Source organism: Scardinius erythrophthalmus, assembly GCF_964197995.2.
Source record: "Scardinius erythrophthalmus genome assembly, chromosome: 22".
Taxonomy (NCBI): Eukaryota; Metazoa; Chordata; class Actinopteri; order Cypriniformes; family Leuciscidae; genus Scardinius; species Scardinius erythrophthalmus.
The window spans coordinates 4,654,656-4,674,062 of NC_138242.1; the positions used below are offsets into that span (position 1 = coordinate 4,654,656).

A 19,407-nucleotide genomic window follows, 5' to 3' on the forward strand; every position below is an offset into this window, starting at 1 on the left:
AAGTCATTTGAAAGAAAATTGCCGTACTATACGTCTCCGTCCCAGCCTTTAGGTTTTCAGTAAACACACGCACAGCCTGGTAATTAAGAAACAAGAAGGGAATATAAAACATTCACCAAGTGAACCAATGTCTTCCCTCAGATTCATCCTGGCCGTAACGAGCGGTGAAGTCTGTTGAACATCAACGTCAGCAGACAGCCACACACACACTCATGAACATGTAAACTTAGCGTCTCACACTCCATTGATTCCCATGATGCTAAACTCTTGGCGTCTCAACCGGCTGCTTGCGGTGCTGACGTCTTCTGTGCGAGAGCTGCTATTTAGATCCCTTGTAATCTTGCATTTCCTAGCAGGACGGGCAGACGAGCCGTGGTACGAGCGGCATGAAAGTTTTTTTGAAGTCGCTCGTTCAAAGAGGAAAGGGAAAATGGCAGGCGCAAATTATTCTCAATCACATTTGTAAACGGTGTGCTATTTCCTCACGCATGGACAGGTCTCAAAAACTGATTTGTTCATGAAGTACACCGTGGCATGACAGGAAAGCCTACTGCTACTTACAATACATTTAATACTTATGAATTAGCTTTTAACGTGCCTACCAAACCAGCATTACTTACGACAGGGACAAATTGAGTTGAGTCACCCCTTATATAAAGAAAAAAAACAAAAAAAAAAGTGTTGAAGTCCAAGTTTAAAGCGACCACATGAGTTGGAAACTTCACTTGAACTTTACTTAAAAGCCGTGAAAGTTGTATATTTTACACTAAAACGATATTCAAGGTGAAAGATCGTAAGGCATACCGTACAAACATTAAAACATATTTGAGGCAAAAGTATGACAAAAACCACAAAGTCAAAACTATCAAGCCATCACGGAAAATTAAACAGCGCATGCTGAAGTCTAGTAGGGACCACGATTGGTTTATACGCTTATGCCGTTATGGAGAGCTGATTTATTTATACTGTAAAGTAAAACTTCCATGTTTTCTCTGGAGTACTGAATGGGTCAGGTTAAACTCACTTCCAGGGAACTGCATTCTTTCAGGCCAAAGACACACACAAAAAAGAGTGGTCTGGTTCAATTTAAAAAGTTCATTTCATGCATTGGGCAAGAGACAATAACAACAGTCCTGAAATCTGAATAAGCGATACTTCTAAGAGCTGAATATTTCATCATATAGATATTGTATGAAGTATTAAATACATCAAATGTAGTCAGTGTTATTGAACTGTCAGTTTAAGAGCATGAAAGTGAATTGATGTTCTATATCTGCAATTCATTTCTACTCTCAGGTGTCAGAAAATGACCGAATCATGTTAAAGAGGCTTTCAATCTTTTCTTCTTCTATGTGCCAAGCATGTCTGCTTCTATATACATTTCTCATTCAGGCAAATATTTTATTATGTTTTATTGAATTTATGGAAACTCTTTAAGCTTTTGTGCAAATGCCAACAAAAAAAAATTGCTGGAACAAACCTGACTTACATTACTATACATTATTACATTATCCCTGGTTAGTTACCGTTCAAAAGATTAGGGTTTGTAAGTATTTTGTGCTCACAAAGGCAACACGTTTGATAAAAAAATACAGAAAAAACAGTCATATTTTGAAATATTATTTAAAATAACTGTTTTCTATGTGAATATATTGTAAAAATTATGTATTCCTGTGATCAAAGCTGAATTTCAGCATCATTACTCCAGTCTTCAGTGTCACATGATCCTTCAGAATCATTCTAATATGAGGATTTGATGCTCAATAAACATTTATGATTATTATCAGTGTTGAAAACAGTTGTGCTGCTTCATATTTTTGATCGAAACTGTGCATTTTTTCAGGATTATTTGATGAAAAGGATGTTCAAAGGAACAGCATTTATTTAATATGGAAATCTTTTGTAACAATGTAAAAGTATTTACTGTCACTTTTGATCAATTGAATGCATCTTTACTGAATAAATGTTTTAATTCTTTCCAAAAATAAATCTGACTGACCCCAAACTTTTGATTGATAGTGTTCTTACAAAATAATGTCATTAATGGAGGTGAAATATTGATTTGAGTTTATTTTATTATGCGAGAATAAAGCGACCGCAGAGCAATCAGTTGCCTGGAACTAGACTCAATTATACATTTTACAAGAATATTTGACTGCAGAAACCTTTTCATAATTACATATAGCTTTTGAAAACAAGTTAAATATTTGTAAGCATATTTACAAGTTATTATTAAAAATGCTTAAATTAATAAGGGCATTATTAATTGTGTTATCAAATACTTCCTTATATTTGACTTGTATAATGAATGAGTGTTGTATTACCTGTGAAGACAGAAGATTGCAGTCTACATGAAGGCCTCGTCCTGTCTTCTGTCTCTGAAGCAGAGCAGCCATGACGGCTCCCTGAGCGTACAAACCAGTGGCCAGATCTGTCATAGCGACCCCTGGTCTGACTGGATCCCCATCCTTAAAGAAGAAGCAGTTAAATAAACAGGAGATATATGACCTAAAATAGTGTGTAATATTTAAAGAGGGCCTATTTTTCTTTTTTACATTTTCAACTTTCTTTAGTGTGTAATGTTGCTGTTTGAGCATGAAAAAGCTCTGCAAAATTACAAAACACAAAGTCCTTCCAGTGGGAGTTCTTCTCTATATCAGTGTCACTGTTTCTGAACTCCCTGAAACGCCTCCATTGTAGTCTTGAGTTTCTTCCGGGGTGGGAATTAAAGGGTTAGTTCACCCAAAAATGAAAATTCTGTCAGTAATCACTCTCCCTCATTCTGTCAGTAATCACTCTCCCTATGAAGGAGTGAGACAGCTCTCAGATTTCATCAAAAATATCTTAATTTGTGTTCTAAAGATGAACGAAAGTCTTACGGGGTTGGAACAACATGAGGGAGAGTAATTACTGACAGAATTTTCATTTTTGGGGGAACTAACCCTTTAAGGATCTTTCACACTAAGCGATTAAGCGATGCGAATGTCCGTCGCAATGATGCTCTTGAATCGAAACAATAGATCCCTATGAAGCAATGTGCCGATTTTTTCTCCGTTGCCCCAAGATGAAACGAGCCGTCCAATTAGATTTGAGCTTAACCGAGCCGCCGCGGTTGGTGCGGTTTTAAAAACCTGTGTAAACACTGAAGAAAAGTATTCCAGAAAAGTCTTCTCAGCGGATGTTGAGTTTTAATTTAAAAGTTTTAATTAATTCTTACATGTTCTTTATATAGATTATCATTTCTATTCATTTTCCACTGAATCGTGCCATCTGAAGAGCTGGAAGCGACGCTCAGAGCGCAGTTTTCCTCCGTGCGTCAGTTATGAGTCAAAGAGCTCATTCGCTCTAGAGCTGTCAATCATATTATGTGATCATAACTCCTGACTTTCCTCGTTCTGAGTTCTGCACATAAACCACTGAGAGAAGTGTGTCTACAATTATGTTCTGCATGTGTTTTTCATGCAGCTCGGGGTATTTTTATAACGATAAAGAATGAGAAATGCTTTCATGAGAAATGCTAAGCCATAGTAGCATTCAGTTTATTATAAAACACTACAAATAATGCACGTCTGCCCATTATTTATCCAGAATCCACTTTAGATCGTAGTCAGAAGTTATTACATGCACTCGATGATGGTTTCTGTGTAGTACCAAACTTTATTTATTTACCATTGTATGTTGTGCAGCGGATGAGGTTAAAGCCAAATGGGAAAACCTACGAGACACATACATGAGGAACAATTATTTAACTTTTAAGCTTTATCGCGTTGCACTCAGTGTGAAAGGGCCTTTACACAAAATAAAGGGGCGAGTAAGTTAGTATTGTGTTGAAACTCACAGTTTATGGTAAGGGACGAGACATTTCCCAAACACGCTCAAAGCGGTTAACCAATCACAACACACAGGTGCAGCCGACCAATCAGAGCACAGTGTGCTTTTCAGAAGGAGGGGCTTCATTTAGACAGGAACTAAACAGAGCGTTACTGACATGCCTTGTCCAAAAACCCACACTTGCGGTCTTCGCACTTGACCACTTGTCTACTTGCAAGATGTATTTCCTCAATTTGGCCCAAGTGTTCAAGCAGGCATAAAGACTGCAAGTGTGTGTAGAGCTTTTGATTACTCGATGGGACACACTTATAGTCTTGCAAAAAAATGCAAGTGTTCACAGAGCTTTTATTTATTATATTTTCAATACTTTGCATTTTAAAATAAACTTCTATGTCCGTTCTGTAGTCGCTATGTAACTAACAGACGACCCAAATTTAAAATAGTAATGCTTTTAATTAAGTGATAAAAACATTTGCTAAATAGGCCTACACATACCAGACTCATATTTGCATCAATAAAATGTGCAACACTTCATGTTTTTACTAACAAATTATATGTATCTAATTCATTTAAATTACAGTGGAATGTTGTTCTTGACATCTCGCAATTTCGAGGCACATAAGATCCCGAACATAATGCATGATGGGATACTGCTCCGAAGCAGTATTCGAGATAGTGAGGGTTTAGTGTGCATTAAGGGCACTGCACTTTGGCATTTTTAAGACATGGAGAATATGTGAAAAATAATGTGAACATTCAAGCATGAAAACCTGTTCTAGAAGAGCCCAAAAACTAAATCAATATGGTCTCTTTAAGACGAAGTGTGTGGCATTTTTTCGATGTCAAAATCAATACTGAGGTTTGGGATGGTATTTGTTTGCTCGACCGATATTTGGCACTTCGGTGATGCTAGAAATGACACACTTCACCTTTAAGGACATCAGATCATTGGCCTCACCTCAGGACCAGTGATGTGCATCATACCAGACACCGCAGACGCAATGGAGTCATATCCAGGCTTGGGAGACTCTGGGCCCGTCTGTCCATATCCTGAATAAATTAACAGACGTTGTTAGTGATTATGTGTGTGAATGATTATCAGATGGAAATGTGCATACAGCTCACAGTTTTGTGTAACATGAGCATGTCAGAGCTACAATCTCCAGCATATTCTGTTGCCAGTAGGGTTTGATTCTGGCCTGTGTGCGGCTCTTAGAAATCCCTACAGCTGAGCACACACGTCCAGAGAGAATGTGGGCAAAGACCCGATTACATTTCTATTATCACCAGAGAAGTCAGATTAATTCGGTTCTAGGAACTCCACCATAGTTCTAAGACTTTGACTCACTGGAGGTAAACATCCATGGATGTGTTTATTTCCTTGGCAGAGGTATGGGTGGCTTAAGGAAAATCTGTCATGCTCTAGTATGCCTTCTAGTCAGAGTTTGTGCAAATACATTTCATAAAACCAGTATCACTTCATAACATTATCCCTCTCTCTTTGCTTTAATTAGTTGAGTTTGCTAAGGCAACCATCGCTATTATTATTGCTCATACTCAAGTTTAAGTATGCATATATTGTAGTGTGTATATTATATATATAAACACTATTATTAACAGGGGTGCAAATAACTTTTTTTGGTCTGGTTCTGAAGGGAGCACATGGAGAGCACACTTTACACGGCACACTTATCCTACAAGCTGTCGTCATCACTTTCCTCCGGACTGCTCTTCTTTTCTCTCGAACAGGATGGTTGATGATGATGTTTTTTTTTTATTTATTAACATTAATGACACAACAGCAGGAATATTAGGCTGCTGTCACTTTAAGACTGAATGCATGGACGAACATAGACACACATCCGATTTCTTTCTCAACTATTCAATTATGACATAACCGAGAGAATACTTGCAGAGACGGGTATTTTGACATAATTTTGGTGTATGTGTTGGTTCAAGCGCAAGTAAACACAAAAGAGGAATCAATTCGGTGTTCGAGCGCTGTCTGAAACACGTCTCTCTCTCTCTCTCTCTCTCTCTCTCAAAACACATCCAAATGATAAACTTTCACTGTATGATGGTTAAACTAAGCAGTTAATCCGCGAATCACATGCGTGCCGAACCGTTGGACCTGATCCCTACGGATCAACTGCGATCCGTTCCACCTCTAATAATTAATGAACACACTTATCATCATGATTGCTATCTTACCAGAGATGGAGAAAAATCCTACTCCAGTAAGTAAACGTGTTCCCAAAAATGCCAAAAATTTTGGGCTTCCTTCCACGTCTTCTGCTGCACATCGTTTATTTTTGACCACACACATGCAATTGCTCATCACTTATGAGCACCCCTGATTATTAACCATTTGTGCTACACAGTAAAAAAAAAAAAAAAAAAAATTAAATTTACAGTAAAAAAAACTGCCATTTGTGGTTGCCAGAAAATATTGTAAAAATGCAACTGATATATTGTTGTTAATATACCAAACTTTTTAGCATAAAAATTCTGCTTTTAACGCAAATGTACTGATAACCACCATAAATAATAAAGGTGTTAAAATAGAAAAAGTTCATCATAAGAGGCCTGTCCATAAAACATACACACAAAGCACCATCAGGTCACATGACACTTAAATAATGCAATTAATATTAAATAACAGAAAATGTACAAACTGCTAGAATATTTATTTATACAAAACATCATATGTGATGTTCTTTTACTGTTTTCACCATAAACTATATGGTAACTCATAGTTTAAACTTGCAAAACAAATATTGATGATATTTTTCAGTTAAATTACATGTGATGTTAAAATATTTTGAATTGGTCATTGTTCATGGTAAGGTAACATACAGTTAGCCAATTACCCGATTTTTATAGTAGAATTTTTTTCAATATTTTTCTGTACACAATCACCCAAAATACCCTAGCAACCACCTGTCAATGCCATAGAAACCACTGAAAACACCTTAGCAACAGCTTAGCAACATGCTGAAACTAATCAGGGGTGCGTTTCCTGTACAACGACGTAACTCACTGCTTCACTACCATAGTACGATAAATCGTTGAAGAAATCAACTTGCTAGTCACGACTGTTTCCCGAAAACATATTGTTGCAAAGTGGTCGTTCAACCACGTCGGTTTATGTCACGCACATGGTGGAGTAATAACTACTTTTAATGAAACTGTTTGAGATCGAATTAACTCTATGGGCCCTATTTTAACGATCTAAGCGCATGGTCTAAAGCGCACGGTGCAAGTTCACTTATGGCGTGTCCGAATCCACTTTTGCTAGTTTAACGATGGGAAAAATGGTCTGCGCGCCAGGCGCATGGTCTAAAAGGGTTGTCACTATTTTCTTAATAAGTAATGGGTGTGCTTTGGGATTTACGTGCGTTAAACCAATCAGAGTCTCATCTCCCATTCCCTTTAAATGCCAGAACTTTGTGCTCGCGCCATGGCAGATTCGTTATTTACATGACGGAATTTGATAGTGGAAAGACCGAACGCGTCTCCTGAGCGCAAACGTATCTGCTCATGCACGAGGTAAAAGTGCGCAAGCAGATCATCTACGGGACAAGCCGGATTCCACCATATCTTTATTAAGACAAGAAATAATCTTTACATTGTAATCCTTTTATTTTAAGTATTTGGCATGTTTGTGTGCTGCTGTGCGTTCCTGTGTGTGTAATAAGCAGAGTGTACGCGCATTGTGGACCCGCCTATAGGCGCACATTACTAACACGCTCATTAAATAACAAAAAAATTATTGCGCCATTGACTTTAGACCAGGTTTCAAATGGGCGCAAATGCATTTGCTATTTAAACATAAAATGTTTTGGTGCAGGACGTGAAAATGATAACTGCGTCGGACTGAACCTAGAAAAAAACACTTGCGTCGCGCTTAGCGGTGCATTGCGCCAGGTGTAACATAGGGCACTAGATGTTTTGATATAAATTTCAGACAAGACATCTGAGGAGTGGACTATTTAAAAATGTTCTTAATTATTTTGCTTTATTTCCAGATTGAATCATAGGCTCGTTCACACATGTGCACTCTTCAAAAACAACACTTTTTAAATCTCTTACCCAGGCCGCCACTCACACCTGTGGCAGTGAGTTTTATACAAGCACTGTTAACATTGTCTTCAGAAATAAAAAATTCAGTTATATTAGATGTCCATCTATAAAATGTGTTTCCAAGAGAAAGTTATCATTGTATAGATCTAACAGTGGGCCTGCACTTCCTAAAAAAAAAAAAATAATAATAAAAAAGAGAAAATGATTCAACCATTCACTGTATAGTTGTGTTTTTGAATTCACGTCAGACAAATATACAGTTTATAATACAAAAATTTAAATCGTTATCATTTATTTGCAGCCAAAATGTTGAGGTGTGTCATTATACCATCACAGAACTTCAGATGCAATACCCTTTTTATAGCACACTACATTCATAACGTCTCTTTTACTACGGTGATGTTACAACCACCACAAAAAGGGACGCAAAGATATTTGGAACACAAGTAAACAAAGAACAAACATCTCCATAATTACCCTTTCTGCCAGGCATAACCACACCAATATTAACAGAATTCTGAGAACAGGAATTGTTACATTTTCTAAAAAAATTATTTAAAACGCCAGAGCTCTGTTGCTGTTTTAGCACATTATAAATTATATTTAGGGTTTCAGATCCTATGAAAAGTATAAACACAAAACATTGTTCTGCTTGTTTGAGAATCCTGACCAGCCCTGGCATGATTTTGGGGTAGGGCTATCTTTTTATCTGACCAATGGCAGAAGAGTGTTTGTGAAAATTGTATGAAAACAGTCCTAATTTTTGCCATTCTGTTCGCACAAATTACACACTTTATCTTTAAAGTCGGCATAAAATGAAAATTCACCCTATTTAATACTAAATAGATGTTATTAATCGGTTACATCCACCAGCTGGAGTGCCCTTGATTTCCACCAGAAATGCACTACATTTCTGATTACTGCCACCTGTTTTCCATTACCCTTGTTAACTCTGCCGATACAAGCCCTGTTTATTCAGGGTCTGTTTACACGACACCGTTTTCAACTAAAAAACGGTCGCACTTCAGCCGTCTCCTCTCCAGCCGTCAGATCATAATTGTACCTGATTTAGATTCTGTTATGTCTTTTCTTTTTAGTGATTGTGTTTTGTAGGGTTGATCTGCCCTAAACCAGATTATACACCCACTGGTTTATGTTACTCTGGAAATACAAAATTTTACTTATATGCTTATCTTCTTTATCTTAATAAAACGTTTATAGTTTTTCTTGAATTCTGGACTCATTGGTTCATCTTTTGGTCTGACGACTGGGCGTGGGAGTCATGTTTATTTATTTTTGATTTAACCTAGACGGATCTTAATAGGCTGGTTTCAAAGTGCAAGTTTTTGAAAATTGTCTCTTTGTAAAGACGATGACGTCATGCACATGCATATTACGTGTTCAGTCTATAGTGTTTCATCGCCATCTAATGGCCTGGCAGCAGAAAACAGGGTTTTTAGTCGTTTTCGCAGATCTGTGTGAATGGGGATCGTTTTGACAAAGGAAAGAAAAAACGTCTCTGTTTTAAGCATATCGTTGTCGTGTAAAAGTACCCTCAGTCACTCATTGCGAAGTCTTGTTAAGTGTTGTAGGTCTGAGGAAATGTGTGTAAAACTCTTTACTGCCCTTGTACTTCAGAAATCCCTTTAAAGTATACATGTGAATTAAACATGGCACAATGGCCTTCATCATCACAGTATGCTAATGCCTATCTAGTGCAAGGGATTGATCAGTATGCTGACTGAGGACTGTTGGGACACTCAGGCACAGGATGGTTCTGTCTGGAGAGACCGAGTCGTTTACACCTCAATAGGAAGAATAACAACAACTTTAATGTCAGAGTCAGATTAATTACAGTATATTGGATGGATAAATAACTGAATTATGCATGTCATACTTCAACTGCTTTTTGTTCCGATTATTGGCTTACAATAGCAGCGCAAGCTTCCAGCCTTACAGTGTCACATTACATTTCTGAGCACTTTATCCTGTTCCCGTGCTATAGTCTCAATCTTCTGCCCATTTCCCTGGATTTTTGTTTGTCTGTGTCTTGGACTCTGTTGTTATCTGGATTGTTTGCCCTGGGGTCTTTTGACCTTCTGCCTGTTACGATGGATTACTATTTTGAATTACCCTCAATAAACTACTGCACTTGAATCCTCAACCTTTCAGATGAGTTACGTGACATGATCTTATTGGGCATGTTTTTTAGCTCAATTTTTTACTAAAAATTACTCTGATCTTCCAGTGAAACGACTTATCCAATAATTTAGTCCGCTTAAACCCCGCCCCTGCAAGCTTGCATACATCAAACTCCGCCCACACATCAAAATCCAACAACTGATGCATTGAAACAAATCCCAGTCCCACATTTTCTTATTTCAATAATCTGTTCCAATGGAATGTATGTCACAAAACGGAAGAAAAATATTGGTGATATGTTTCATTGTGACATTTAGAAACTATAAAAACCAAACATTGCTTTAAACGGACAGTATGGGATTTTTCGCCACTAGGGGTCGCTAACCTCTTACAATTACAAAGGCGTAGTTTGATGACGCAACATTTGCTAAGAATTATGGATCTTGTCAACGTCAAGCCGACCGATCTAATAATGTTTATGGATGACTGAATACATCAATGTTTTTATCATGACTGTGATATGAAGCAGTTCGGGATTGCTAAGAGACAGCTATCAGCTCCACACGCGACGCGAGCTCCCGCGGATATAAAAGGAATATGGACATTTCAGTCTACCGAACTACACGCAGAATTACTACTCACAGGTCAGTTTATTAGACAAATTAAACTTGTGAGGTAACGCAGCGCTGTTTCACCTGGTCTAACATTACATATCACACTAAACTGCATTTGAATGTGTTGAAATTAATGTGTTAGTCTGTCTGTATGAGACTAGCAGTAAGCTAGATCAACATTAGAATAACATACAGATCATATTCTAACATTTTATCATTGTTGAACTATATAACATTGATTAGTTTTATGTAAATGTGCTCACCTGTTTAATAAAGTACATGTAGGAGCGGTCGAAGTCTCGGACGTGGAGCTCTCGTTTATATACTGTCTATGGGAGCTCTCGGCATCTAGAAAACACCGCGCTGATATTGATTCTCGTTTTAGTTCTCCTTTTTTATCCAAAGTCTGCTTGCCATGGTCCATAATGTTTGAACGAAACAACAACAGCGTGCAGATAGACATTGCGAACTACAAAGTTGTCTGCGTCTGTCGCCTTGGTTACTATCAGAGGGCTCTGGTTCATAGCTCTGGTTGCTATGGCAGTACGAGCGGAAACCAGGGAGAACGCGTATATGACGCCATTGACGGCGACAAAACGGAAATAAAGAAACAGGACGTGTCTTCTAATTAAATTACAAATTTCTCCTGGTTTGAAAGTTGCTGGAAACAGTCGGGATAATGTAAGTACACAACTAAAAAAAATATATAACATAGATATAGTGATTTTTGCTATTTTTAAAGCAAAAAAGTTACATATTGTGCCTTTTAAAGAAACACCGCTTCCTGTTGCCCAATTACTTTAATGAGAAAGCAAAACTAATGACGATATTTATTTTAGCAATTATTCAGCAAAATTAGAAAACTGGTTTCTAAGAGAATTCATAACACATTTTAAATCAGCATTAACTAGTAGTGGTGCTGGATTAACTCATCAAACAGCCCAGGTTTCTCACCGCCAGCTTTGACACAATGTGAAAGGCATCCGATGCCAAACCTCAACACATTTGTGTGTGGGGGCCCATCTAATGAAGGACACATGCTGAAAATAACTCGCGTTCTCAGACGCCACTTAATCCACTTTAATATGCTGGAAAGAAATTAAACACCAATAATAAAAGGAAACAGGGAGCTTTGTCGCTTCTGTGGAGCGCCGTGCGCCATTGAGACCTCAAACATCTCCAGAGGAACAGGAGTCTGTGGTTCATGTTCTCCATAGACATCAGTGTAACCGAACCTGATTATTCCACGTTAACCAGACTAGACAGTGCGTGTCTCGCCCTAAAATGTTCCTTCACTATCTGCATGGACAATAATAGACATGATGTACTCTTGATAAAAACAGTGTGAAATTAAAACCACCTTTTTGTTGGTTCACATGGAGAAACTGAATACATCTGAAGGGTATTCCGTTGTTTCCGTTTGTTGCTCACATGCCGAGTGATGTGTTTACCATTTTGTTGAATATACTTATAGACATTATGGTTTAAAGGAAAGACTGGTTTTGCTTAAAAAGTGGAATTAATAGAAAATAAAAGGGTGACTTGGCATTAAATAAGAGAAGCCAGATGAGAAAATCCAAACACATTTTTGTCAACTGGCTTTAGACAAGGAAAAAAAATAATAATAATAATAATAATTCAGAGACAGTTGTGTACAAGACATTCAAATCAAAGCATAATGTTCTACTGGCGCATCCAAAAACCCAAATGACTCAGAAATTCAAGTCATCCAAAACCACAAATGTTAATATTGTTGACGAAAGGAAGAGTATTTCAAGAATTCAATGAGCACACCGAATACTTTAACGCTGCAGGAAGAAAACTTCATAGCAAAAAAACAGATTTGTATATTTAACGCTCTCAGGTCTAAATTTGGTCATTGTTACGCCAGCTTTGGCAAATACTGTGGTTCCTGACAATGCTGAGGTCAGCATCTGATTAATCTCCCATGTATGGGTCCTCTTTTTTTTGCAGCACAAGGCGAATTATGTCTCATATCAAAGACATTTCTAGTCTGCCAAGTCATGGTTTTAAAGCCTCCTCAGGGATTTGCATGAGCAATCACAATGTATAGGTTATGCAGTGCCGTTTCCTGATGAAATCGGGCCAAAATAAAAAATGGGTGACTCCCAAATTGCTACTGGACTACAATTTTGCCCCCTCAGGACTGAAGCAATAAACCGAAGGATGTCGATAAATCAACTGACAACATGACACTGCAAGGCCCATTACAAATAAATTGGACAAGACTGCAGAACTGCTACAGCATGTGAGATACAAACCAGCCATAAATGAATGGCTTCCCTTATTCCTGATTGGGGTGTCTAATTAATCATAGTTCATGTGGTGGGGCAGGAGACTGGTAATGATATTTTCTTAAAGCAAAGATTTAAAGGCTTCAACAAGAGGGCCACACCAGACCTCTAATGCTGAATAATCTAACAAGCACAGCAACATATACATATCAATCCACACAAATATATATAATTTAAAATTAATAGCGTGGTCTTGAGCTTGACAAATGCAGTCATTTTGAGTAATAATTCTTTTTAATTATTAAATTATGAGATCATTTAAATAAAGGTGACAATGCAAAAGCAGGGTTAAATGCACATTATTACGCTTTAGGGGCTAAAAATAAGTACATTATTGTCACGTTGTTGTATTGTTTTAATTATTACAGTTGAGGAAACTCGACAGTGTTGACAGCTTGTTGACAGTGAGCTGGACACCATTTTAACCCTCTTCTGTCATTAGACAAATAAATTACGTGTTGTTTTTTTGTTGTTGAATTTTTTACTTCTTCAGAATGGTACTACAATTTGGTAAAGGATTTGGCACTTTCAATGTGAACACAAAAATCATGGACATGATTCAAAAAATCTAAAAAATAGTCACACTTGGCCTCCTTGACCGCATTGGAAATGAATGGGAAACGAATTTCATCTAGTGGAAACGTTTGGTACTGCAGCCAAACAAAATCTTACTGAAAGCTCGTTTTTTGAGTTATCAACCTCAAATGTGGAACTTAACTTGTTTAGATTTATGGCTTTGATTTTCTCACAGTTTTATAGTAAAACATGTTTTGAAAAATATATATTTCATATAAAAAAATTAAATAGTATTTTTGTTCTATAACTTTGTTCACTTTCTTTCACTTCAGCAATAATTTGTATCTAAATCTTTAATAAAGTATCTTTTTTTAAAAGAGATCAAACTTGAGTCTGAGCTACAAAGCATTCACGACAGATTTTGGATTTTGTCGGAAATTTCATTTTCAGGTATATGCTCAAAACGTGAATGAATGGATTATAACAACTGCATAAATACAATTTAGTACCATAAAAATCCCCTAAAAATACAAAACATTAAATAAAAAAAAACGTATCAAACTAAAATGCAGTACATTCGTTTCATTTAAATAAAAATAGAGCCCCAGAATAAGGAAATGAACTGTGTTTTAAAATAGCTACTCTTCATGCTATGTTAATTTCATGTTAGAGTTCTCTAATAACTATTAGTTTATCTCCCCAAGGAACATCGCATTATGGTCTTTACTGCCTTAAGTAATGCGGCATTACACATTTTTAACCTTGGGTCAACACAAGTTAAGACAGATGTTCACAGTTATGTTCTTATTTTTACAAAAAACTAATGTCCCAATGTTTTGTCAAACAGACATGGCTTCAGTTTGAGAAACATGAACATCATATCTACCGTATCTATTACATTAAATATAGAACAAATTAAGTTTAGCCTAAATCTAATTGAGAGGGAAATGATCGCTTTGGATTTAATTTGATCTAATTTGATAGAGTTGGAGATTATGGTTCCAGGAATTCTCTGGGGAATGGATACGAGTGGAAGACTTTTACTCTATTTCATAGATACGTTTAAATGGTTTCATCCTCTTTAATACTGACATCCACAGGTTTAAGAGTCAGCGAAACACACAGAAGGCACGATGACGACAATCAACTAAAGAGGCTTGTCCTGAAAATCCCTGTCAAGTGAACATTTGAGTCTGATAAATCAAACTGCACTTGTTGAAACTAAGCATTCCAGACTGATTTTACACTCGAGAAGAAAGTGAAAAATCCTTTCAGAAGGGGGAAATTAAACGATACAGGATGAGCACAGTAAATCACTCCAATTTAACTGTCCAGCATCCACAATTTAATGCGGTCTTGTGGGTTACGCCTCCAGGTCTTTATAAGCGGCGCGAGACATGGGAATTTGGCTGTGATTTGCGATCTTACAGAGAACAGCTGAGAAAAAATGCAGTCTTTGAGTTCACTTCATCGTCAACCACAAGAGATGCCACTGAAGTGTTGACACGATGTAACAACTTGCATGAAATGTATGAGCAATGCAAACATCAGACTACCGTTTGCTGAACTTCTTTGATGGGTTTGAATTTTTTGCGTGTGGATAGATGTTGTAATTTTACTTTACTACTTCATGTTTTCATTTAAACAAAAGCAGACATTTCTCAGTAGTTCTAAAACAGTATTAAATCCAGATGCATCGTGTAGTAAAAAATATTATATACATACAAAAGTAAAAAAGAATGCATGGCAGTTTGAGCAAAACGGGCGTCTTTTTACAGCCCTGACGAGGGTTTATGAAAGGCAGCGCACACTGAGAGATGTGTAACCGGCTGCAGAAATGCTGATTTCCATTTCCTTATCAAGTGCGAGTTGACTGCAGGATTTATGGGTGCCTGACACGTGAAACCAATCACCAGAGCAGCCAGCGTGGTGACAATGCCCATCCGCTTCAGATTAGCGTGGCTACAGAACAATTTTCAAGTAAAGAGTGGCTTCCTTTATGAGTGTGATTAAAAAAAAATCAGACAGTAAAGTAAATTAGCCTTTTCATAAGGGCCATACAGCTGAAAACATTAGGGTTTATGGATTAAACGCAGGCCAGATTTAGAATCCCAAAGGCACGTCTACAGTACTGAGATGTAAACGTGATGAAGAACACATCAGCTTTTTGTTCCCGCTGTCTTCCTCCAATTCTACAAACACACAACTCTGTTCATTCATGTAATTGAGCGAATTATTATACATAGTAAAAGAGAAAATACTACAAATGCATCTAAAACCTTTATAAACGTACAGAACGAGTGATATTTACAGCTGTTCTGCCTATTTTACTGGGCAAAAATCCCATTTCAATTGGAATCCACACAAATTTCGCATGAGGGTGAAAGATTTCTCAATGCAAGTTGGTCAGTCGAATTTGTTGCATTCATTAAAAGAAAGCTGTTTGTGCTTAGTTTGAGAGTGACTGTGAAACTGCACACACAATTGCTACACTCTTGCCAATTAACCTTTTTTGCACACAAAATGTCAAATTTCACTGCTAATGTGACCACACCTTGATAGATTTTAATTAGAACAAGATTTTATATTTTCTTCTGTGTTGTGGGCGGTTGCCAGGGCGTTCCTATACTGTTGCTAGGGTGTTTTGGGTGTGTTTTTTAAAGTTTTTTTTTATTAGTTTCTTGAGGTTTAATTATGTTATTTATAAAAAAAAAATTGCACAAAGAAAATAAAAAAAATATATATATATGCGAAAAAACATACATTTCTGTCTAAAATGACCCATTTTTAACCCGCGGCTCCTTTAAAGTCCCCCTGTAATCGATCATTTTATACCTTTAAACTGATCTTTGATCACCAAAATTACATATTTAAACTTTTTTTCTTTGAAAAAAAATTCTTCATGCCTTAAAATATCTTGAATGTAACTCGACACACTTGCTTTATGTAGTATACGCAGTTCTATGAATATGCAAATGAGCCCCGCCTCCACTCACTCACTCAGCTCAGAGATCCCCTGGCTGACGATCACACGTTGATCTGATTGGTTACAAGGTAGTTTGTGACGTCAAAAACACCAACGATTTCAAAGCGTGTTTTTGAGACTGTCTTTGGTTCACTGCAGTTTTAAGGTGGAAATACTCAGCAATGGTGTCGACTTATGAATACACACATGGTTTGTCTTAAAGCAGATTAAAACACCACATAGACACATAAACAACATTAAAAGCTGGATTTTCACCACAGGGGGACTTAATTTAATATCTGAATTCCAGTATTTAGTACTCCCAATTTTTAATTAAAAATGTGAAAACAAGCAGCTTTGTCATAATTACAGCAGACATTGTGGTAATGGCTTATATCTGGGAGCCTTTGCCTACAGTGAATATCGTCACCTGTAATGGAGCAATAGATGAGCCGAGGGGCTTCCTCACTCAACTCCTCGTACCCGAGTCCCATCTCACTCAGGTTCCCGGGCAAGTAATTCTCCACCAGGACATCACAGACTTTGGCAAGCTGACGAGAGAGAGAGAGAGAGAGAGAGAGAGAGAGAGAGAGAGAGAGAGAGAGAGAGAGAGAGAGAGAGAGAGAATAAAGTGTGACAGACTACGTGTTTAAGCCAAACGTTATTTAATGCGTTATGAACTTTTACCTCAGTTACAAGTTTGGTCCCCTTTGGATCTTTCAGATTAACAGCAATGCTCTGCAAGACAGATGAATGAGGAGAGCAGTTATAACGGCAGAAGTCACGATCCTAAGAGTTTTAAAAACCTGATATAAAGAAAAAAAAAATTTTTTTGGTGTTATATGAAAAGATTAATCGCGATTAATCGCATCCAAAATAAAAGTTTGTGTTTACATTATATATGTGTGTGTACTGTGTATAATTATTTTGTATATATAAATACACACACATGCATGTATATATTTAAGAAAAATGTGTTATATATATATATAAATTATATATATATATATAAATTATATATATATATATATTTCTTAATTATGTACATGCATGTGTGTGTATTTATACTGTATATACAAAATAATTAAACACAGTACACACACATATATTATGTAAACTCAAACTTTTATTTTGGATGCGATTAATTGCGATTAATCTTTTCACAGCCCAAAAAATTATTAATATTGTTTAATGCAAATTAGTTTCTAAATGCTCTTTAATGCGCTGAATTATGGTAACAAACCGAACTCTGACATTAAGAACAAACCCCGCTTTTAATAAAACTTAACAATATGGCTTTTCTGTAATATTTTAGATCATATGCCAAGCAATGGTGTAAGGAACCATGCCATGAGGTAAAAGAATCACTGAATCAGTTTTTGAACAGGTTCTTTGAAATGAATTGTTCATAAAATCGAAACTCAACAAAAATACCTTTTTGTTCCTGTTCACACTCAGAAAATAAGCGCTCTCTTCACCCACAAACGGAGGGCCCCAGGCTCTCGTGTCGTCCCCGGAGCCTGCCACACATTCACATCTCAATACCGTTCACTGGACTTCATTGCTCACTGCAGTCAGACACTGTTTAGATCTAAACTCAGACTCATTTTTACAGGAACTGGCAACATGACGTGTTTAATATGATAAGTGTCACTATAGTGCAGCTGTTTAACATGGAAACAGGATTACCCACCTCAAAATATTCGCTCTAGAGGCACGCTTGGTCATATATTACTTTAAAATATGCAAGCAAAAGTTAATGAAAGGGGATTTTTTTATTTGTTTTTTTTTTTTGGAGCTTGAAAGTCCCAGTCCTAATTCAATTTCATTATATTGAAAACAGTGGCAGGGAATTTCTTTAAAATGTAAAAATGACAGTGAGGAAATAATGGTAGAATTTCTATTTTCGGGATAAACCCAACCCTTGAAATGATGCCAACATCTTCTTAAACTAAAATTCAAGCAATATCTCTTTAAAAGAATTCACATTTACAGAAACCTCACCTGGTCGCTCAACTTTGATCACTTCTGCTCCCAAATCTCCTAATATCATAGTAGCAAAAGGTCCAGCCAGAACTCTGCATTGAACATCATAATGATAGTGTTTAATATTAAACCTTTACGAGCATATAAAGAGCTTACACTCCGGGGCAAAATAAATAAATAAATAAATAAAGATTGTGCCAAACCAAGAATGGCTAAATATTTCTTGATTTAAATGGTACTAACAATTTTAATCACAAATCACTGGTCAGAAAATTAGCAAGAATTGCACAAATACAGTAGATAAAGTAACTTCGCTTTAAACCTTTCTTTTAATGTTTAAGCCATGTTGGTAAACTTGCAGACAGCTTTTTACAAGGGAAGAAGAGTCAATGTTGTTCCACTCAATGTTAATTGTCTCCCAGTCGGTCTGAGTTTAATGTGAGATCAAATATTCACTATATCTGGACTCTGATCAGGCCAAAACATTACCCGACTTGTTCTCAAGCCACATCTTAGTTGTCTTTGTGGACATGAGCTTTGTCATGTTAAAAACATAGCATCTGATCATTCCTCTTTAGATAACCACTTTTCAATAGAGGGAAGCAAGCCATTCTGCTCCAAAGCATTAAATGACTTTTCCCAGAGAAGAAGCAGCTAGAAACTCTCTTCCTCCACGCTTTACTGTGGTAGAGATGCATTCATTATTATATCTGTCAGCAGATTTTCAGACAGCGCTCTGAAGTATCATCATGCAACTCCTGTTCAATTGTGATTCATCACTCACACACAACTCAAACTTCATATATTCTGCCAGAAACTTCATTCTGTCTTTAATGCAGTAGTGCATTTGCTTAAATTTAGCTACGGCAATCAAAAGCTGAGTGTTTTACCATTTTGGGGCTTGGCTCATTTTTTTTGACCAGGAGTGTAATTTTTCCATTTTATTTTAGTGGCC

General features: G+C 36.8%; 1 protein-coding gene across 1 annotated transcript in view; it reads right to left on the reverse strand.

Moving 5' to 3' along the window:
* sugct (succinyl-CoA:glutarate-CoA transferase) overlaps positions 1 to 19,407 on the reverse strand; it is a 140,612-nt gene that overhangs the window by 120,323 nt on the left and 882 nt on the right. The window contains exons 3-8 of the mRNA XM_081352417.1: positions 18,471 to 18,544; positions 17,901 to 17,986; positions 17,154 to 17,204; positions 16,897 to 17,017; positions 4,790 to 4,881; positions 2,325 to 2,468 (exon numbers count right to left, since the gene is read on the reverse strand). Coding sequence (XP_081208543.1) covers positions 2,325 to 2,468; positions 4,790 to 4,881; positions 16,897 to 17,017; positions 17,154 to 17,204; positions 17,901 to 17,986; positions 18,471 to 18,544 — 568 coding nt within the window. The remainder of the gene's footprint in view (positions 1 to 2,324; positions 2,469 to 4,789; positions 4,882 to 16,896; positions 17,018 to 17,153; positions 17,205 to 17,900; positions 17,987 to 18,470; positions 18,545 to 19,407) is intronic.